This window comes from Talpa europaea (genome assembly GCF_964194135.1).
Source record: "Talpa europaea genome assembly, chromosome: 15".
NCBI lineage: Eukaryota > Metazoa > Chordata > Mammalia > Eulipotyphla > Talpidae > Talpa > Talpa europaea.
In genome coordinates, this window is record NC_140083.1 from 81,209,161 (window position 1) to 81,232,937 (window position 23,777).

Genomic DNA, 23,777 nt, shown 5'->3' on the forward strand with positions numbered 1-23,777 from the left:
GGCTGGGAAGCGCAGAGTAAAGCTGGAACTTTGAGCCGTCCTTTACCTACCAGTGACATCAAGGTGACCTACCTTGCAACTGCTGGCATGTCCCAGGGTGGCCTCATGGAGGCAGGGGTGCCCAGTTCTAGGGTCAGAACTGAACAGCCACATTGGGCTTATGAACACCAAAATTCTGATAAACATCAAAATTTTTTAAGATTTTAAGAAATGAATTGAAAATTATACCAAATGAATTTTAAACCATAAGAAAGTATTATTGTGTTCTACCATTATTAGGATATTTCTTCAATTTCAAAGGACAACCATATTCTCATGAAACCTGAATAGTGTTCTTGTCAATGTCATTCTCAAAGCATATATGTGTCTATTCATTTAAAAGATAAAGGAAGGTAGAGAATGACATATTCAGGCAGATATTGCTGATTCTTAAAAATTGTGTTCATATGGCATTTTTTTTAAAAAACTGAGAAGGTAGCATGTAGGAAGTACAGAGGGACTTGTTCACAATTTGTATTAAATAGAAGCATAAATTTAGATCAAGAACAAGTAAAAAGAGCCTGAAAATTAAGAATTATTTTGGAGCCTCATTTCAACATTCCCCTAGTACCTTGAAAGGCATACAATTTTGTAACCAAGTCATTAAAGGCTTGTATCACTTGTTTGTTCCTTAGCGTATAAATAAATGGGTTCAACATGGGCAAAATGGAAGTTGGTAATAGTGCAATCCCCTTATTCATGGCCATTTCATCTTTTGCTGAAGGCTTGGTATAAATAAAGATACAGCTGCCATAGGAGACGAAAATCACAATCATGTGGGAAGAGCAGGTGGAAAATGCCTTCTTCTTTTGCTGGGCTGATGGGAACCTCAGAATTGTTCTGATGATATAAGCATAGGACAGAACCATACACATGAGAGTGATGATGAAGACCAACACAGAACAGACAACAACCATCTGCTCTAAGAGCCAAGTATCTGTGCAAGAGATCTTCATCAGAGGATTAGCATCGCAGAGAAAGTGGTCAATGGCATTAGAGTTGCAGAAATCCAGGCCCAAAAACATAATAAATACTGGGGTTATCAATAATAAAGTCAACATCCAACAGCTGAAGACAAGCATTTTACAGACCCTGTGGTTCATGATGGTCACATAGTGCAGGGGTTTGCAGATGGCCACGTACCGATCATAGGACATGATGGTCAGGAGGAAAAATCCCGTTACTGCAAACAGGTCTGTTAAAAATAGCTGGCTTAGACATGCATTGTACGAAAAGTTCCTGTCACCTGTTGAAAGACTATACAAGAACCTGGGAATGCAGGCAGAAGTGAATGAAATTTCTAAGAAGGAAAAATTCTGGAGAAAATAGTACATTGCTGTTTTAAGGTGGGAATCCACTAATACGAGGACGATGATGATCAGGTTTCCAGTTACACTCAGCATGTAAGAGATGAATAGAAATATGAAAATCAGAATCTGCAGTTGTGGGTCATCTGTTAATCCCAGGAGGATGAAGGTTGTCATTGCTGTGTGGTTTCTCATTCTTGGCTCCTGAATTCCCCTTAATTCCTGTGTGTAAAACTGGGGCAAATGAGACTGGAAATAAAAGGGAAGTTATTCTGTTCACAAAGGTTTTAGGTTAGAAGAGTCAAGCCATATAATTTATTTGACTTCGTTATGTCTTTTTAAAACCATGCTCTTGGCTCCTTTAAATGACACTTCGTTAGTTTGAAATCTTGCCTCTCAAACATGATGAGCACAACATATAAAGAGATTTACATTGCCATCAGGTTACTACGTATGTGCACATAACTCACAAAATTGCATATCAGAAAAAATTTTTCAAGGAAAAAAAACCTTTCGTGTCCCTTCTTTCATGACCCATTTTTAATGTCCTGCATTAAAAGTAATTATTAGTATATTAAATCAATGTTAAAATTGCTAATTAGTCATGACATGTGGTTTGGCAATAACAGAATTTCTTTTTTTTTTTTGAATTTTTTTTAAATAATAAATTTTATTTTTATATTCCCCATACAATTGCAACACCCCCCATTCTGACCCCAATCCCTCCCCTCCTGCCCCCCACCCACCAAAAAGTGTCTCTGGTTCATAGTTTTTTGTTGATTTTGATTTTCACTTTCTTATAGTTATTCATTTTCCTGGTCCCTTATTTAAGTTTTCCAGATTCCTGCTATGAGTGAGACCATCCGGTATTTTTCTTTTTCTTTCAATAACAGAATTTCTTAAGGATGCATTCAGCAACACTATAATGTAAATGATGGGATCATTTCACACATTTTCAAAAATATACTCCATCGTTTAATCTTCGAAATAAATTAACTCACAGCATATGACTATTTCCCCACAAGTAATCACTGGTGACATTAATAAATACTTTTTTCCCCAAGAATTATCCTATACTTACCAACTAAAATTTAGCTGTTCATTGATCAGCTTAATTTTTTTTTTCCTGGTGAGTTGTAAAAACCTGGGCATAGTTTTGATACAAGACATTTGTAACTCCATCTGGCACAGCAGTTGAGGACTCTATCCACTGTCATTATGAAACCTGCAATGAATCAATAAACAAAATCCAGTTATAACCAATATGAGCTGATAGATATGTGTGATGAGTTGCTTGAATGTTTATGCCTTAGCGAGATTTTCTCTGATGACTGACTTTTCCTTGGTGCAAAAGACATAGAGTTTGTTACTCACAAGAGAGGGATTAATTAGTCAGAGTATGAATTTGTGGACAATAAAGCCACCTACTTTTCATCATTCATTATGGGCAATTCAATCTTCATTAAACTAAAGTTGGTTCCTATGGTCTCCAAATAGCCTAATTTCTCTCATATTCCTTTAAATTTTTGTTGTTTTCCTTTTCCATCTCAATGATGTCAGTATACCTGAAATATTCTGGGATATTTTCTGCCTTTTTCACTCTAGTATATTCTCATAAATAATGTAATTTCAAATAGACTGATGATCCCCAAATTTATATGTGTAAGGGAAAAAACTTTTACATATTCAGGCTTCAAAATTCAAATTACCCTTAGACATGCTTATTAGACTCAAAAGTTGTAATTTTGTATTTGCCATTTGCTTTGTGCTCTTGACAAAAGGTGGAATTCACTGCTTCTATGTGTGTAAAACACAGATATAAATACGTACAATCTTGGGTTGTCCTGAAAAATTGACATTATTGAGCAAAAGATACCTATCACTCTATCAGGGACAGCATAAATACTCATCACTACTTAATACACTAAATGTTCCTTTTTTTCTCCTGGGCTCCCCTGGATATGCAAATTTCAGCCATTGAAACATGATACTACTTTTAGTAGTAATTAAAGCTTTTACATGGAATCCCATTGCAACTGAACCTTCTGAAACAAATTAAGAAAATTCTTAACCCCCAGGATTTCACTAACACCTTAACTCAATATATGTCCCAGGTTTCACATCACTCCTTTCTAATCATCAACACATGTCTTCTGTTCTTTCCAGGTATTGCGCAGGCTTTGCTAAAGAAAATGAAATCAGGTGTATTTGCTGTTAGTGCACTTCCAGTAGTATTTACATTTTATTAGCTCAGTAAACTAAGATGACAATATTGCAGTTAAGTTGACATTTATAGTAAAAGAATATATGGTTATATTTTAGCAAAAATAGTCACTTGTGAAAATTACTTTAGGGAGCACCGTTTCTGAATGTCCATCATAATATTCTGTTCCAAAACATGTTACCGAATTCATTCAATTCCCTTTCTTAAGAACTAATACTATATACGATGATTGGTGCTAATCTTTCCATGAAGAAAAAAAAGTGAACAAAAACTGATCTAAATCTTTACTGATGGTTGTAACAAATATTCCTAATGAATTTAATAACTTAACATTTTAATTTTATAGAACAAAATAACATCAGAAATAAGTTATTTTCCTGAAATATCTAGATTATTATCATTTTAACTTTAAGCATAAAAGTCTGGTATTTTACTGAGACCAAGGAACTAGAAAGTTAAATAAAAACACTGAAATAACAAAAAAAAAAAAATCCTTACTCTCCTGGAAGACAAAAAAAAAAATGGCTGTAGTTGAATATACACTCCTGAGAGTCTCAGGATGAAAATGAAAGTGTAAGGCAAGTCCGTGTGTCCATAAACAGCCCATCATGGAGCTTTGCATGTTTCCACGACATCTTTCAGAACATACATGACAACAGGGTCTTCCATGATTTCCCTACACAGACACTCTTTGATGTCCTCTTCCACTGGAATGCTGGGAATTAATTCCTTGTGTCTTAGTACTGGAATCAAAACACTTATTTTAAAGTTTGACAAGCATAAGGTGATTTGTGTAAGTTTAAAAAAAATAATTTCTGATATCTCAGGACAAATTTTTATGAATTAAGATGCTTAGTCCTCTGTCTTTTATGGATGTGCAAGGACCATCTGGGTGAATAAAGGGCCCTTTGTGACCAAAGTGCAAATATGATAATGACTCTAATGAGAAGTAATTTTGGCAAAGTCCTACAGGACATCAGTGGGAGCAGTGTCCTTGGGGACAATAAGATGCAACAACTTTGCCTGATGAGAAAGGATATTCTGGCAACTCTTCCACTCAGATAAGAAACTAATTTGATAACCCATTTTTACAGGAAAATATGAATATTATATATCATAGTAATAATTTACCTATTTACAGATAAAATTATTACTATTCTCCTCATTAATTTAAAGTTGCTTCATAATTTTTCTACATAGTATACTCTATACCATATGAGAATCATGAGGCTAGAAGCTTAACGCAAACCTCATAGCCTATTGAGAAAAAAATTTCAAATCTTGTAAAAACAAGAATAACTATTTGTAAGGTGGGAGGCTCACAGCAAAAGTGGAGTTTTCCACTCTCCCTTCCATGCCACTGACATTAGCAGCCTGGCATCACAGCTGCTGCATCCCAGGATGGCCTGATGGGGTGGAGGTGCTGGCAACTGGGGCAGAACTGAGCGGCCATATTGGGCTTGTGACCACCAGACATGAGGGTCGCTCTCACCTTTTCCAGCTCACCCGTGGACAGGTGCACTAATCTGGCTCGCTTCAGACTATGGTGCCTTTTGGTGGATTCAGCGGGTGTGGTACCTCTTGATGCTTCCTCTCCCCCAGCAATCTGGGCCCTGCACAACAATTGCTTAGACTTCCTGCCCGGAGATGTTTTGATTCCTTCTTCTTGGGGCTTTGCTTCTGGGTCTCATCTGCTCAGCCGTGGGCCCTGCCTGCCTGGCTGGGTGTTAGCCACCAGCAGATGGGTGACTTCAGAGTTTCATCAGAGTCTTATTTTGAAATCCTGCTCTCCCCTACACTTCCTGTCTCTCTATATCTTTTTGAACCTCATTAATAAAAACCTTTGAGTGCAGTAGATCATGCCATAGAAAAGGAAAGGTTCATTTTCAAACTCTCATCAGAGATTGGCTGAATAAAACAATGTGGTCAAATTAGTGACATTTATACCATTATACCATTTTATACCATTATTAAAGTTGTCTCTAACATTATAATAAATAGTCATGGTCCATAATTGATCTTGTTCATTCTCTTGCGGAGTTTGAATTACCTTAGTTCTTGTAGATATACTGACACTTCCTTTTTCATTAAAATTATATATATATATGTTAGTTTTATTGTAAATAATTGGTGTGCTATAATCACTAATCACAGAGAAAATTGTTCTTTTCTGTTGTTCATTTACCCTCCAACTGATGAAAATAACTCACTTTTTTAAAAATACAAAATTAACAATGATACAACTCCTTCCTTTGAGGATATGATAATTCTTAATATGCATTTCTTCAAGTTTTTGCATCAATATTACCAATTATAAAAGAGTAAAAAATGTGAAATATTAGAATATTGCTTAATATCATTTCAACATGTGGATATATTAAGAATTAACATCTGAACAATAGAAAACAAGTATAATTGTTTTTTTACTATCAACTTCTTACATTATATAAATTCAAAATGACATGAGAAGCAAGAGATGGAAAAATTAGAGAAACACAGAATACTCCATCCCTTTAAAATTTAGTTATGCCATAAGTTCCTTTTCTAAATTTCTAGTTGAAAACATTTTCTAGATTGTGAGGACATTCATAATTCACTAGACTAGCATCAATTGTGTTCATCATTCTAGAAAAGATACAGGAATTTAGGAATTCTGCATATGAGTCTCTTTCAAAATATAAACTAAGTCAATTATCGACAAAAGCAACAGAGATTTACCAATGATTTTATTGCATAAAACATGTGTGTAAAGGTACAGAGTTTATTAAAAACACCTAAGTCTTTGCCTCTGTATTTCATGATTAATTGCATGAGTACAAATATTATTAAATTCTAAAGAAAACACTGAAAAGCTAGTCACTTGAAAGACATACATCTTTGCTCTTTGATTATCATTTTGCTACATAATGTGCAGGATTTTTTTTCGTTGCTGTATTATAACCGCTAAGGGAAAAAAACCCTTTCTGTTTATAAATGATAATAAAAATACAATAGAATCTCATGTAGCTGCTCATTGCATGAGAGTAGAGGTCATTTTTAGTCAATAAATGACAAAGCAACTTTAGACACAGGCAATGCCAGAATTACAATAAAACTCTCTCTGCAGACATCAGACACTGTAGTAGAAGTAGTAGAAATCGATCAAAGAAAAAATACTTCTGTACAGTCACTCATTGTGAAATGATGGAAACTGAAAAAATTAATAAAATATAGAAGGTAAAAATTTTGGTGTATAGAAAGGATTTTTTTTGTATAGAGAGGATTTTTAAACATTAGTTAAAAAGAACATACCTAGAGTGGAATATTTTGTAGGACAGATAAACTAAAATAGAAAAAATGTTTAGTATTTCTTTTTTTTTTTTTTTGAGATCACATTCAAAAGCATTACATGCTGAAGTAATGGAGTCAGTCCACATTCCCCTGAGTAAAATACTCCTAAAAAGAGAGAAGAAAATTTATATCTGAAAAACAAAGCAGCTCATTTCTTAAATGATTTTTGATAATTGAAAACCGCTCTTTCGTACATGCCGGTAAGATTTTATGTGTTCTTTGAACACACAGAAAGAATTCACCCTATTTATATTCTAAAACTTATTTTCCTTTTAAGAAATATTAATTGAGGGTCTCCTCAATTGGTGGCACAAGGGGTTGAGCACCGCACTATGAAGCAATCTGCAGCCTCTGCAGCATGAGTTCAATCCCCGGCCGGCCAGGGAGCTACCCACAGGGCGCAGCAGACCTCTCCTGACTCGCGCGCTGCTCCCCGCAGCAGTGTATTTCAGTCAGTCTGCCTGTTCTGTTCCCCACTCTGTCTCTGGTGAATCCTCTCACCCCCCACACCTCTGGCCTATATCCCAGCTGTTGTATGCATAAATACATAAATCTTTTTTTTTTAAAAAAGGACAAATTAAAAAAAAGTGCTAACCTGAAAAAAAAAAAGAAATATTAATTGAATCCTAGATAAACAAAATTTTGTATAGAAAATGTAAATATGTTAAAACCTGGCTAAACACTCTGAAATTTTCAAGCTGTAAGAAACTGTCACTATGTTTTACCATTACTAGGATCTTTCTTCAATTTCCAAGGGACAACCATATTCTCATGAGATCAGAATATTGTTCTCAACATCAAGGCAGATATGTGTCTATTCACTTAAGTATCTCTATCAAAGGAAGATAGAGAGAGAGATATTCAGGCAGAAAATTGCTGATTCTTAAACACTTTGAATTCATGTGGCATTTTTCAAAAAACTGAGAGGATAGTACATAAGGAGAAGTACAGAGTGACTTGTTTGCAATTTGTATTAATAGAAGCAGAAATTATAACAAGAAGTAAAATGGGGTAGAAAACTTAAGTAAATATTATCATGGACCCTTACTTCAACATTCCTCTACTTCCTTGAGAGGGGTACAATTTTGTGACTAAGTCATTAAAGGCTTGTATCACTTGTTTGTTCCTCAGAGTATAAATAAATGGGTTCAACATGGGGGAAATGGAATTATTTAATAGTGAAATTCTTTTATTCATGGTCATGTCATCTTTTGATGAAGGTCTGGTATACATGAAGATACAGCTGCCATAGGAAAGGGAAAGCACAATCATGTGGGAAGAGCAGGTGGAAAATGCCTTCTTCCTTTGCTGGGCTGATGGGAACCCCAGAATTGTTCTGACGATATAAACATAGGACAGAATCACACACACGAGGGTCAAGATAAAGGTCACCACAGCACAGACAATAATCATCTGCTCTAAGAGCCCAGTATCTGAGCATGCGATCTTCATCAGAGGATTAGCATCACAGGCAAAGTGGTCAATGGCATTGGAGTCACAGAATTCCAGGCCCAATAACAAAACAAGTAGTGGGGATACCAGCAACAAAGCAATCATCCAGCAGCAGAAGACAAGCGTTTTGCAGAACCTGGGGTTCATGATGGTCACATAGTGCAGGGGTTTGCAGATGGCCACGTACCGATCATAGGACATGATGGTCAGGAGGAAAAATTGTGCTATGGCAATCACATATATAAAAAATAGTTGGGTTAGACAAGCACTATAGGTAATGGTCCTATCACCGGTTGATAGACTGTACAAGAATCCAAGAATGCAGGAAGAAGTGTATGAAATTTCTAAGAAGGAAAAATTCTGGAGAAAAAAGTACATTGCAGTTTTAAGGTGGGAATCCACTAATGTAAGGACGATGATGGTCACGTTTCCTGTTACACTCAACATGTAGGCGATTAATAGAAATAAGAAAATCAGAATCTGCATTTCTGGGTCATCTGTTAACCCCCGGAGGATGAAGGTGGTTACCGCTGTGCGGTTTCTCATTCCTGGCTCCTGACTTCCTCTCAAACTGCTTGTAAAACTGGGAGACATGAGAGTGAGAACAGGAAAGAATATTCTCTTGACAAGGATTTTAGTTTGGAAAAGTGAAGCCATGTAATATATTTGACTTAATGACACTATTTGAAAACCATGTTTTTAGCTCTTTCAATGACACTTGATTGGTTTGAAATCTTGGATCTCAAATATTACCAGCACAATATGAAGAGAATCACATTTTACTTTGCAATTGGCTGATCTGCATGCACACGTCACACAGGAAATTGCATATCAGAATCAAAATTTTCAAGATTTAAACAACCTCTAGCTTCCCTTCTTTCATGGGTGTTTTTTAATCTATCACATTAGAAATAACTATTAGTATCATTAAATTAATGCTATAATTGCTAATCAGTCATGACCAGTGGATTGGCAATAACAGAATCGCTTCAGGATTCCTTCAGCAACAATGTAGTATAAATTCTATGGGGCCTACTCCTGAGGTGGGGGAAGCAAGCATTGTTTAAAAAATAATAACGACAAAACACAACAAAGCAAAAACAGACAATTATAAATCAGAGACATCCTGCAGGGGAGGAGGAGGGAGAGGGATCAGAGGGAGGGAGGGAGGCGCACAGGGGACTGAGGTGATGGTGCACACCTGCATATGTGAAGGAAATTCTATGGGGCTACACCTGAGGGGGTGGGGAGAAGCAAATATTGTTTAAAATGAACAATGACATAAAAATTAAAAATTAGATAAAATAAATGTTTAAAAATGAACTACGATGTAAAATAAATATAAATTTAAAAATTAAAAAACAAAAGACTGATAGGATCATTTCAAACATTTTCAAAAATTTACTCTTTATTATTTAACCTTTGAAATAGATTAACTCACAGTTATGACTGTTCCCCACGAATAACCACTGGTGAACATTAAGATTTTTTTCCCAGAATTTTCCCATACTTTGAAACTAAAATTTAGCTGTGTTTCATTGATATGCTTGAACTATTTTTCCCCTGGATAAGCTGTAAACACCTGGAATATTCTGATGCTCCATCCAGTACAGCAGTTGAGGACTCTATTCCACCGCCATGTTGAAACCTACAATGATCTATGAACACCATCTCGTCATGACCAATATCCCCTGATTCACATGTGCCGTGAGTTACTAGAATGTTTATGCTTTAGCTTCATTTTCTATAATGACTCATTTTTATTTTTGGTGCAAAACACAGTGAGTTTTCTATTCACAGTGAATGATTAATTAGTGAGAGAATCCTGCTGAATTTGTGGACAACAGACATCCTTATTGATTAATGATTTCAGTTTTGTTTGACTCACTAAAACACATTCCTTCTCTTCTTTATCAAGTCATTGATATTATTACTATCTATGAAAGTATTAAATGGATGGTCTAATTTCAATTCAATTTTTTTTCATAATTTTCTCTAATTTCGAATTTCCTTAGTTCCTAACTCTCTAATATACAGCATCTAGAGAGACCAGTACTTTAAAAGATTTTTCCTATGTATTATTTTAAATATTAAATGAAGTATAGTCACTTTATTTGAATTTTTTTGCATTAGAAAACAGTATAAACCCTACTTTAAATAGTCTAGATATGTCTCTTCCATGATATACTTATATTGGTATTTTTTTATTTCTGATTTGTCCTTTATAGATATCCTTTTCCCTAATCACCTTTACAACATGAAAATTACTCAGGCCTCCCCGACGGCACAGCGGGTTGAGCAGAGCGCTGTGAAGCCTTCCTCAGCCTCTGCAGCCCCTGTTCGATTCCCGGCCAGCCAGGGAGATACCCACATGGCACCCGCAGACCTCTCCTGTCTCACCCGCTGCTCCCTTCAGCGGTGTTTTCGGTCTGTCTGCCTGTTCCGCCCCCTTGTCTCTGGTGAATTCTCTCACCCTCCCACACCTCTGACCAGTCCCCCAGTTCTTGTATAAATAAACAAATGTTTAAAAAAAAAAAAGATGACTCAGACTTTACCCTTTTTCCTTTTCTTTTGGCATCTTTAACTACCACTTGTCTACTTAGTGTTTAAAATTTGACATATAATTGATTCATTTATCATTATTCTGACAACATGAAATCTGCATTTTCAAAGTTTCATCAAATTACACACGCTGATTATGGAATTCCACTCTCCTGTACCACTGTTGCTCTTGTCTCATTCAGTACTGCTCTACAGAATCAAAAGCAAATGATTATTACTCTATATTCACAACTGAGCTTCTGTCCAGGACAAGGTTTCTCAGCCTTAGAACATCATGAAATTTCTTTAGCATAGAGTGGACAAGATAAGTGGGGGAAAGCCTGAAAAGATTTGTGGTTCTACATGAGATGTCTATGATGGGGGCCTCTGCCAATGTTCACTGGTAGGGTGCCAAAACAAAGTAAGGAAAAATTAGACAAGTTTCTGGGTTTCTTCCCCTAAGGAAAGTGTGCAAGGAAAATAACAATAGGAAATAATCAGCTGCTTCTACAACAGAGGAAGAAGCAGTTGAATTCTCATAGCATTTTGCATCCTCATGATAGACACAGATTTAGAACTTACTACTTATAAGTTTTCACAAAAAGACTGTGCTTAGATTGTCCTGGAGAAATTTTGCATTTGCAGGACTGTCTGCCTCTAATGCTATCTCTTGATACTCTCTAACCTCCACCTCCACTGTCCCGCTTTCAGCTTTTAGCTTAGGTGCTAGTTGGGCCAGCCTTTCTGGTTACTGTCACCCCTGCAGCTTTGATGACATCACTATTATAGTGTCGATAAATTTTATTTTTTGAACCTTGTGTCTCCAACAGCAACATTAGTTCCATGACACACTCAGTGTTCCTTCGAGTCTGTGAAAATGTTCAGTGATTTCATATTTGTCTTTTCAACCATGATCATGTTACCTTTTTTAAGCTACTTTATTTTTTTTAAGCTACTTTAAATGACATCTAGAAAGATTTTCTATTTGAACCTAATATAAAAATACACTGGGTATTTTATAAAACTTTTTATATTATAAAAATATGAATACCAGTATCTCTTTTAGTGTGGACTGATGTATAGTAACAAGGATAATTCAGTACATTTTTCAGCTTCTGAAATTGACCGCCTTATCTCACTTTAGTCTATTTCCACAATAACATCTTATTCATGGATATTTTAATGACTAATGAGACAGTCACACAGAATGGGTACAGATAATACATTAAAATATCTACCCCCTCGGCCTCCTCGGTGGTGCAGCAGTTGAGCGCTGGGTTGCAAAGCTGCCCGGAGCCTCTGCAGCGCCGGTTCGATCCCCGGCTGCTCCCCGGCCACCGGAGGAGGGTCCCACATGGCGCGCAGACCTCTCCTGCCGCCCGCTGCTCCCCTCAGCAGTGTATTTCATCAGTCTGCCTGTTCAGTTCCCCGCTCTGGCTCTGGTGAATTCTCTCACCCTCCCATGCTTCTGACTATACCAGTGCTTGTATAAATAAATAAATAAATCTTTAAAAAAAAAATGCTCCGCCCTCCCAGGCCTAGCTCACAAAAAAAAAAAAAAAATAAGAGGGGCGGAGCAACATGGCTGCGAGGAGACACTGCGAGTAAGATCTCCCATTAAAAAAAGTTAATAGGGAGGAAAAGCGGCAGGTCCCAGTAAGAACTGGGACACGGAAGATAAACGGACGACTCCAGCAAACTGCCCAAAGAAGAAAGTTGCCATAAAAGAGGACGAGAAGGGAGGGAAGCGCAGAACCCTGCTCCCCTCCCCCGCCCACAGAGGCGGCACTCTCCGACCGGCAGAGACGAGGGAAACAACAAACCAAAACGCCCAACAAGAAAAACGGATGCAGCAAGTGGGACTGTGAGTGGAAAGGAACTATTTCAGCCACCACACCCCGTGAACGGGAGCTGAGGCGAACCCTGCAGGATCCACCGCGGAGGTGAGCTCCAGGCGCCATTAAAGAGAGCCCCGCCCCCCAGGAGGAGGCCAGCACCAGCACACAGCCCCGGCCGCCCGGTAAGCTTGTGCAAAAGCGGCGCTCGGATTGCAGCTGCCCAGGCCCCTGCGCCTGCGACCTAGGCTTGCGGGGAGACGGCGGAGGCCCTCCCTGAGTGAGCAGGAACAAGGTGCCCAGGCAGGGGAGCGGGATTCAAAAGGCGCCATTCCCGCGCCACTGATCTGGGCTACAGCCCGCGTCCTGGAACTGAGGGCTTTGGAACTGAGACCCGGGGCACGAAATTAGGGGCGTGGGTTCCCCACGACGGTAGGGCACAAGGCAGACACAGCACCCCAAAGCCGTTGAGGTGTACCCTACCATCCCCGCTCTGCTCCCTGTCCCACGCTCTGCTCACCATCCCCAGTCAGCTCCCCAAGGGCTCTAGGAGAGATCTCTGGTGCCACCTAGCGACTTGACCCCAGCACAGGCTACTGAAGGAGCTAGTGGCCAGCTGGGGAGTTAGCCCACACCGGGCCCCTTCTGAACAAGTAGTCTGAGCCCACAGGGAGAGCGAGCACCCACAGCCGGGGCAGACCAGGCACGCAGAAGAGTGTGCCTGAGACCAGAAGCGCAGGGAGTGTGTCCCACATCACCATTTTAGAACAGGGACATTTCTTCAGTAAAGACTACCTGCAGAAGGCTTCCTCAGGAGCCAGAGGTGAGCGGGGGAAGTTCGCCCACGCCAGACCCCCTCTGGCCTGCAGTCCAAGCCCAGAGGGGAGCAGGAACCCACCGCCGGGGCAGACCAGGCGCACAGGGGAGTGTGTCCCCACATCGGCATTTTAGAACAGGGACCTTTCTCCAGTAAAGGCTGCTTGAAACTGACAGATGACTCCTGGAAGAACCAGAGGGGAACAGAGAAGCCCACCCAAGATGCCGGCAAGTCCCAACAACACAGTGTCCCAACGCAAGAAGAAATAACTTCAAGAAGAAATAACACTCATTAACATATACTCACCAAACGAAGGAGCACCAAAATATATCAGACAACTGTTGTCCTCTCTGAAAACAGACATCAGAGAAAACACATACGTAGTGGGAGACTTCAACACACCACTATCAACAATGGATAGATCAACAAGACAAAAAATAAGTAAAGAAACCAAAGCTCTAAATAAAGACCTAGAGCAATTGGGCTTAACAGACATCTATAGAACACTAAACCCCAAAAAAACGGAGTACACATTTTTCTCAAGCGCACACGGATCATTCTCCAGGATCGATCACATACTGGGGCACAAGACAAACATCAACAGATACACCAAGATTGAAATCATATCAACCATCTTTTCTGACCATGAAGGCATCAAACTAGAAATAAACCATAAAAAGAAGGCAAGGAACTTTCCTACCTCATGGAGATTAAAAACCACACTACTGGAAGACCATTGGACTAATGAGGAGATCAAAGAAGAAATTAAAAAATTTTTTGAATTGAACGACAAGGAGGACACCAATATCCTAAATGTATGGGATGCAGCAAAAGCAGTAATAAGAGAAAAATATATAGCAATAGAAGCTCACATCAAGAAACAAGAAAGAACGCAAAGAAACAACCTAATCTCGAAGCTCAAAGATCTAGAAAAAGAACAACAAAAAAACCCCAAAACCAGTAGAAGAAAAGAAATAATAAAAACCAAAGCAGAAATAAATGAAATTGAAACTAAAAAAACAATCCAAAAGATCAATGAAACCAAGAGCTGGTTCTTTGAAAAAATCAATAAAATAGACAAACCCCTAGCCAGGCTCACAAAGGAAAAAAGGGAGAAAGCACAAATAAACAGGATCATCAATGAAAGAGGAGAAATCACAACGGACACAGCAGAAATCAAAAGAATAATCAGTAACTACTATGAACAGTTATATGGAAACAAGTTTAACAATCTAGAGGAGATGGACAAATTCCTACAACTCTACAATCACCCAAAGCTAGATAAAGAAGAAATAGAACACCTAAACAGACCAATTACAATTAGCGAAATTGAAATGGTAATCAAAAACCTCCCCAAAAACAAAAGCCCAGGACCTGATGGATTTACAAATGAATTCTACCAAACATTCAGAGACGAATTAGTGCCTATCCTTCACAAACTCTTCCAAAAAATTGAGAAGGAAGGGACAATACCAAACACGTTCTATGAAGCCAACATTACACTAATACCAAAACCGAACAAGGACAACACAAAAAAGGAAAACTACAGGCCAATCTCCCTAATGAACACTGATGCAAAAATCCTCAATAAAATTTTAGCTATCAGAATCCAACAATGTATCCATAAGATAATTCACCACGATCAAGTTGGATTCATTCCAGGGGCACAAGGATGGTTTAACATCCGAAAATCAATCAACGTTATCCAACACATCAACAAAAAGAAATATAAAAACCATATGATAATATCAATAGATGCTGAGAAAGCTTTCGACAAAGTGCAACACCCATTCATGATAAAAGCCCTTGAAATTCTGGGGATACAAGGAACATACCTCAACATCATAAAGGCCATCTATGACAAGCCAACAGCCAGTATCATTCTCAATGGTGAAAAGCTGAAAGCAATTCCATTAAGATATGGAACAAGACAAGGATGTCCACTCTCACCATTGCTTTTCAATATAATACTGGAAGTGCTAGCCAGGGCAATAAGACAAGAGAAAGACATCCAAGGAATCCAAATAGGAAAAGAAGAAGTCAAACTATCACTATTTGCAGACGATATGATATTATACATAGAGAACCCCAAAAACTCCACAGAAAAGCTAATTCAACTCATCAATCAGTTCAGTAAAGTGGCAGGATACAAAATCAACACGCAAAAGTCAGTAGCCTTCCTATACACAAACAATAAATCTGAAGAAGAAGAAATCAAAAAGACCATCCCTTTTGTTATTGAAACAAAAAAAATCAAATATTTGGGAATAAATCTAACAAAAGAGGTAAAGGACCTATACAAAGAAAACTATAAAACACTGTTAAAAGAAATAGAAGAAGACACAAAGAAATGGAGAGACATCCCCTGCTCATGGATTGGAAGAATAAACATTATTAAAATGGCCATCCTTCCAAAAGCAATATACAGATTCAATGCTATTCCAATCAAAATTTCAATGTCATTCTTCAAAGAAATAGAACAATTATTGATGAAATTCATATGGAATCACAAAAAACCCCGAATAGCCAAAGCTCTCCTGAAAAAAAAAGAAGGGAATGGAGGCATCAGACTCCCAGACTTCAAACTATACTACAAAGCCATAATCATCAAAACTGCATGGTATTGGAACAAGAACAGACATACAGACCAATGGAATCGAATAGAAAATCCAGAAATAAACCCACAGATTTATGGTCAACTAATCTTTGACAAAGGAGCAAAGACTATGCATTGGAGCAAAGAAAGTTTGTTCAATAAATGGTGCTGGGAAAACTGGGTCGCTACATGCAAAAGAATGAAGCTTGACCACCACCTCACACCATACACAAAAATCAACTCAAAATGGATTAAAGAACTAGACATAAGACCTGAAACCATAAAATATATAGAAGGAAATATAGGCGAAACACTACGTGATTTGCACATCAAAGACATCTTTACAGACACATCACCCAAAGCAGTGATAGTGAAGGCAAAGATAAACAGCTGGGACTACATCAAATTAAAGAGCTTTTGCACAGCAAAAGAGACAATAACAAAAACAAAGAGAAACCCCACCAACTGGGAGAACATTTTTGCACCCAACACTAATGATAAAGGACTGATCACAAAAATCTGCAAAGAGCTGATGAGACTCAACAACAACAAAGAAAATAATCCAGTCAAAAAATGGGCAGAAGAGCTTAAAAGAAACTTCTCTGAAGAGGAAATGCAAATGGCCAACAGGCATATGAAAAAATGTTCAACATCACTTGTCATCAGGGAAATGCAAATCAAAACTACCATGAGATACCATCTTACACCAGTGAGAATGGCACATATTAAAAAAACTAGCAACAACAAATGTTGGCGAGGGTGTGGAGAAAAAGGAACTCTTCTGCACTGTTGGTGGGAGTGCAAACTGGTCCAACCACTGTGGAAAGCTGTGTGGAGATTTCTGGACCTACTAAACATAGAGCTTCCATATGACCCAGCAATTCCACTCCTAGGTATTTACCCAAAGGACACAGAAACATCAATTCCAAAGAACACCTGCACCCCTATGTTTATAGCAGCACTGTTTACAATAGCTAAGCTTTGGAAACAACCCAAATGCCCAAAAATAGATGACTGGATCAAGAAGATGTGGTACATATATACCATGGAATATTACTCAGCATTCAAAAAAGATAAACACATGCAATTTGCTGCAACATGGATGGCGCTGGAAGGGATCATGCTCAGCGAAATAAGCCAAAAAGAAAAAGAAAAATACCGGATGGTCTCACTCATAGCAGGAATCTAGAAAACTTAAATAAGGGACCAGGAAAATGAATAACTATAAGAACGTGAAAATCAAAATCAACAAAAAACTATGAACCAGAGACACTTTTAGGGGGGCGGGGGCGGGAGGGGAGGGATTGGGGTCAGAATGGGGGGCTGCAATTGTATGGGGAATATAACAATAAAATTTATAAAAAAAAAAAAATAAAAATAAATAAAAAAAAAATAAAAAAAAAATAAAAAAAAATAAAATAAAAATATCTACCCCTAATTCTTTTTTCTCCTGTATTTTCCTCTTTCTCCTCATCCATGTGACCATAAATTACTCTAAAAATTATGCTAATGTATCCAGACAACAAGCAACACCCACGGTGGCCAGTGGATTTTCTTACCAGTATTTGGACAGGTGAATTTTCATAACTCTCAATGATTGCCATTTGTGAGTAATGAACACCGGTTCAGGGACTCTACAATTTTGTATACCAGGCAATAGATATTTTTACTTTTCTTTCTCAACCATAGATATGTCATAAATGAAATGGGATATTTTCTAAATAAAGAATTCAAGTCTTTGGATTTTCAACTTGATAAGAGAAAAAGAATCCAGTACTGAAATTATCATTAGTGTGTAATATGAAATTTTTAAGTACTTACTACTACTTACACTCACAAAAGTCCTGAATGTGTGTTTTTCTGGTTCCTGAACAATTTAGGTTCATTTTCGCCTATCAAGACACTCACAGCAGACACTAGCAATATCTCCTAGGTGTCAGACAACAGTGATTTATAGGGACCATTCCATCAAAGGAGCCTTGGTCACAGGAGAAATAATTGTCATATAATAACTAGGAGCCTTTACATGGAATCCCAGTAGAATTAAACCTTCTGAAACAAATTAAGAAAATGCTTAATCCCTCTGGACTTTTCTAAATCCTAGCTCATTGCATGTCCCAGATTCCACATCGCTCTTTCCTAGTCAATGCATGTCTTCAGATATTATGCAGGCTTTGATAAAGTAAATGAATTCACGTATATTTTCTATTAGTTTGTTTCCAGTATTAACTTTTAATTAGCTCCGTGAACTCTAGTGACATTATTGTGGTAAACGTGGCATTTTCAATGAAGGAAAATGTAGCTATATGTCTGCAGAAATTGTCACTTATGAAAATTGTACACTAGGGGGCAGATCACCTCTGAATGTCCATCATATTATTCTGTTTCAAGAGTCTCATGAAATCATTCAGCTTCATATCTTAAGACCTGTACTATATACTATGATTGGTGCTTCTCTTGCTATAAAGAAAAAACAAAACAAACCTAATCTTACTGATGTGTGCAACAAATATTACTAATGAATCTAATCACTTTACATTTTCATTTTACATTTATAGAACAAAATAACATCACATATAACTCCTCTTTTCGATTTTATCACCTTAATTTTAAACCTAGAAGTCTGGTATTTTACTGAAACCAAAGGACGAGAACTTGGGATAAAAACACTGAAATTTACAAACAAAACATACTTACTCTCCTGGAAGATAAAAAGGCTTTAGCTGAATATAAAATCCTGAGAGTCTCAAAATGAAAATGAAAGTGCTAGGAGAGTCCATCTGTTCATAAATGACCCGTCACGGAGCTTCACATATTTCCACAACATCTTTCAGAACATACATGACAGCAGGTCTCCATGATTACCACACACAGAACCTGTGGAATATTCTCTTCCATTGTAACTCAGGAGGTCAGTGCCTTGTATCTTAGTACTAGAATAAAAACACTTATTTTAAACATTTGACAAATGTAAGCAGATATTTATGTTTCAGAGGTAATTCCTGATATCTCAAGTGATAAATTTTACACAATGAATTTAGATGCTTTGTTATTTGTCTTTTATGGACATGCAAGGACCATCTGGATGAGCAAAGGGCCCTTTGTGACCAAAGTGCAAACACAATAATGACTCTAATGAGAAGTGAATTTTGGCAGAGTCTACAGAGACATCAGTGGGAGCAGTGTCCTTAGGGACAGTAAGATGCAAGATCTGGGCCTTCCCCTGGTGGCGCAGCGGTTGAGCACTGCGCTGCGAGGTTGCCCACAGCCTCTACAGCGCCAGTTTTTTTCCCTGGCCGCCGGTGAAGGTGCCACCAAAAAAAAAAAAAAAAAGATGCAATATCTTGGCCTGATGAGAAAATAAAATTCTGGCAACTCTTCTACTCAGAACAAAAAGTGTGAAAGAAAAAAAAGTGTTTGATATCGAACTGCCACATGCACTGTCCTTTTACACTTTGGGGTCCAGATGAGTATACTTTCCTGTTAGTAGGTCAAATTTCTTGGTCTTCTAGTATGTTCATGGCCAGGCAGTATTGCAAAGAAAGACTACACATATTTTTTTGAAGACTGAGGGTCGATTTATTAGTTGTTAAGAATGCAACCCAAGGGTGACCCCCTTGGGCTGAGATAGATTGCCCCATGCTCCCTACAGCAACAGTGGGAAGCACTTGCAATGGCTAGTGGTTGACCCTACAGAGGGAGGAGGGTGGGGCACCCTTCCAGGAACTAAGGTTTCAGTGTGGCCCTAGGATACAGGGACACTTGTTCTTTTTTTATTAAATTAACTCATTTATTTTCTCATTTCATTGTTAATTTCTATTTTGATTTCTCACACCAGGTTTAGTCCCCATACTCTCACACACCCATAGCACCTATGACCCATCACCAAAGTCCCTTGTGCTCTTCCCTCCCATTTTGACTCTTGTCCATCCCCTGCTGTATGCCTCAGATCTATGGTCAGCTTGCAAGTTTTGTCTTTTTCATGACCCTTTGCTCAGTTTCTCCATAGTCTACATACAAGGGAAAACATCCCATATTTATCTCTCTCCTGACTTAATTTGATTAGCATAATCCTTCCAAGTTCCATCCATGTTCCATAAATGGCACAACTTTATATTTTTGGATCACTGAGTAGTGTTCTATAGTGTATATATAACACAACTTCATGATTCATTCATCTATTTTGGGACAGTTGGGTTGTTTCCAGTCTTGGCTACTGTAAATAGTGCTGCAATAAACATAGGAGTGCAGGTTTCCTTTCACATTAGTCTTTTTGTGTTTTGGCTAGATTCCTAAGAGTAAAATTGCTGGATCACATGGTTGATCAATTTTTAGGGCTTTCCACAGCTGCCATGGTGGCTGGACCAATTTACATTTCAGGGAACATTTTGGACCTTAGTAATGATATGCTAAATGGAACACTGTCAATTTCATGAGGGCTTGAATGAAGACAAACAGACCTTCAAATTTATTCAGATGAATATTTTTAACAGCATAGTCTAAGGATTCTTTGGGGATATCTTTACATAGATCATCATGCCATGTTAGCAAAAACAGGCTGGTAGGCTGGGAAGCGCAGAGTAAAGCTGGAACTTTGAGCCGTCCTTTACCTACCAGTGACATCAAGGTGACCTACCTTGCAACTGCTGGCATGTCCCAGGGTGGCCTCATGGAGGCAGGGGTGCCCAGTTCTAGGGTCAGAACTGAACAGCCACATTGGGCTTATGAACACCAAAATTCTGATAAACATCAAAATTTTTTAAGATTTTAAGAAATGAATTGAAAATTATACCAAATGAATTTTAAACCATAAGAAAGTATTATTGTGTTCTACCATTATTAGGATATTTCTTCAATTTCAAAGGACAACCATATTCTCATGAAACCTGAATAGTGTTCTTGTCAATGTCATTCTCAAAGCATATATGTGTCTATTCATTTAAAAGATAAAGGAAGGTAGAGAACGACCTATTCAGGCAGATATTGCTGATTCTTAAAAATTGTGTTCAGGGCTTCCCCGGTGGCGCAGCGGTTGAGCGCGGGGTTGCGAAGCTGCCCGCAGCCTCTGCAGTGCCGGTTCGATCCCCGGCTGCTCCCCGGCCACCAGAGGAGGGTCCCACATGGCGCGCAGACCTCTCCTGCCGCCCGCTGCTCCCCTCAGCAGTGTACTTCGGTCCTTCTGCCTGCTCTGCTCCCCGTTCTGACTCTGGTGAATTCTCTCACCCTCCCACGCTTCTGACTGTATCCAGTGCTTGTATGAATGAATAAATAAATAAATAAATCTTTAAAAAAAAAAAAAAAAAAATTGTGTTCATATGGCATTTTTTAAAAAAAACTGAGAAGGTAGCATGTAGGAAGTACAGAGGGACTTGTTCACAATTTGTATTAAATAGAAGCATAAATTTAGATCAAGAAGAAGTAAAAAGGGCCTGAAACTTAAGAATTATTTTGGAGCCTTATTTCAACATTCCCCTAGTTCCTTGAAAGGCATACAATTTTGTAACCAAGTCACTAAAGGCTTGTATCACTTGTTTGTTCCTTAGCGTATAAATAAATGGGTTCAACATGGGCGAAATGGAAGTTGGTAATAGTGCAATCCCCTTATTCATGGCCATTTCATCTTTTGCTGAAGGCTTGGTATAAATAAAGATACAGCTGCCATAGGAGACGAAAATCACAATCATGTGGGAAGAGCAGGTGGAAAATGCCTTCTTCCTTTGCTGGGCTGATGGGAACCTTAGAATTGTTCTGATGATATAAGCATAGGACAGAACCATACACATGAGAGTGATGATGAAGACCAAAACAGAACAGACAACAACCATCTGCTCTAAGAGCCAAGTATCTGTGCAAGAGATCTTCATCAGAGGATTAGCATCGCAGAGAAAGTGGTCAATGGCATTAGAGTTGCAGAAATCCAGGCCCAAAAACATAATAAATACTGGGGTTATCAATAATAAAGTCAACATCCAACAGCTGAAGACAAGCATTTTACAGACCCTGTGGTTCATGATGGTCACATAGTGCAGGGGTTTGCAGATGGCCACGTACCGATCATAGGACATGATGGTCAGGAGGAAAAATCCCGTTATTGCAAACAGGTCTGTTAAAAATAGCTGGCTTAGACACCCACTGTACGAAAAGTTCCTGTCGCCTGTTGATAGACTATACAAGAACCTAGGAATGCAGGCAGAAGTGAATGAAATTTCTAAGAAGGAAAAATTCTGGAGAAAATAGTACATTGCTGTTTTAAGGCGGGAATCCACTAGTATGAGGAGGATGATGGTCAGGTTTCCAGTTACACTCAGCATGTAAGAGATGAATAGAAATATGAAAATCAGAATCTGCATTTGTGGGTCATCTGTTAATCCCAGGAGGATGAAGGTTGTCATTGCTGTGTGGTTTCTCATTTTGGCTCCTGAATTCCCCTTAATTCCTGTGTGTAAAACTGGGGCAAATGAGACTGGAAATAAAAGGGAAGGTATTCTGTTCACAAAGGCTTTAGGTTAGAAGAGTCAAGCCATATAATTTATTTGACTTCGTTATGTCTTTTTAAAACCATGCTCTTGGCTCCTTTAAATGACACTTCATTAGTTTGAAATCTTGCCTCTCAAACATGATGAGCACAACATATAAAGAGATTTACATTGCCATCAGGTTACTATGTATGTGCACATAACACACGAAATTGCATATCAGAAAAAATTTTTCAAGGAAAAAAAACCTTTCGTGTCCCTTCTTTCATGACCCATTTTTAATGTCCTGCATTAAAAGTAATTATTAGTATATTAAATCAATGTTAAAATTGCTAATTAGTCATGACATGTGGTTTGGCAATAACAGAATTTCTTTTTTTTTGAATTTTTTTTAAATAATAAATTTTATTTTTATATTCCCCATACAATTGCAAACCCCCCCCCATTCTGACCCCAATCCCTCCCCTCCTGCCCCCCACCCGCCAAAAAGTGTCTCTGGTTCATAGTTTTTTGTTGATTTTGATGTTCACTTTCTTATATTCATTTTCCTGGTCCCTTATTTAAGTTTTCTAGATTCCTGCTATGAGTGAGACCATCCGGTATTTTTCTTTTTCTTTCAATAACAGAATTTCTTAAGGATGCATTCAGCAACACTATAATATAAATGATGGGATCATTTCACACATTTTCAAAAATATACTCCATCATTTAATCTTTGAAATAAATTAACTCACAGCATATGACTATTTCCCCACAAGTAATCACTGGTGACATTAATAAATACTTTTTTCCCCAAGAATTATCCTATACTTACCAACTAAAATTTAGCTGTTTCATTGATCAGCTTAATTTTTTTTTCCTGGTGAGTTGTAAAAACCTGGGCATAGTTTTGATACAAGACATTTATTAACTCCATCTGGCACGGCAGTTAAGGACTCTATTCCACTGTCATTATGAAACCTGCAATGAATCAATAAACAAAATCCAGTTATAACCAATATGAGCTGATAGATATATGTGATGAATTACTTGAATGTTTATGCCTTAGCGAGATTTTCTCTGATGACCGACTTTTCCTTGGTGCAAAACACGTAGAGTTTGTTACTCACAAGAGAGGGATTAATTAGTCAGAGTATGAATTTGTGGACAATAAAGCCACC

General features: G+C 38.0%; 3 protein-coding genes across 3 annotated transcripts; all 3 read right to left on the minus strand.

Moving 5' to 3' along the window:
* Positions 1 to 587: 587 nt before the first annotated feature.
* On the minus strand, positions 588 to 1,541 carry LOC311184942 (olfactory receptor 6C2-like; the record flags this gene model as incomplete). Its single annotated transcript, XM_084255277.1, has 1 exon — positions 588 to 1,541. The coding sequence occupies one exon, from the start codon at positions 1,539 to 1,541 to the stop codon at positions 588 to 590; it is 954 nt and encodes a 317-aa protein (XP_084111403.1).
* A 6,403-nt stretch (positions 1,542 to 7,944) lies between these two features.
* LOC311185534 (olfactory receptor 6C2-like) lies at positions 7,945 to 8,898 on the minus strand (the record flags this gene model as incomplete). Its single annotated transcript, XM_084256159.1, has 1 exon — positions 7,945 to 8,898. The coding sequence occupies one exon, from the start codon at positions 8,896 to 8,898 to the stop codon at positions 7,945 to 7,947; it is 954 nt and encodes a 317-aa protein (XP_084112285.1).
* A 12,151-nt stretch (positions 8,899 to 21,049) lies between these two features.
* LOC311184943 (olfactory receptor 6C2-like) lies at positions 21,050 to 22,551 on the minus strand (the record flags this gene model as incomplete). The annotated part of the gene is made up of 1 exon (XM_084255278.1): positions 21,050 to 22,551. One exon carries the CDS (start codon positions 22,549 to 22,551, stop codon positions 21,598 to 21,600), a length of 954 nt encoding a protein of 317 aa, XP_084111404.1. The 3' UTR covers positions 21,050 to 21,597.
* Between the last annotated feature and the right edge of the window lie 1,226 nt (positions 22,552 to 23,777).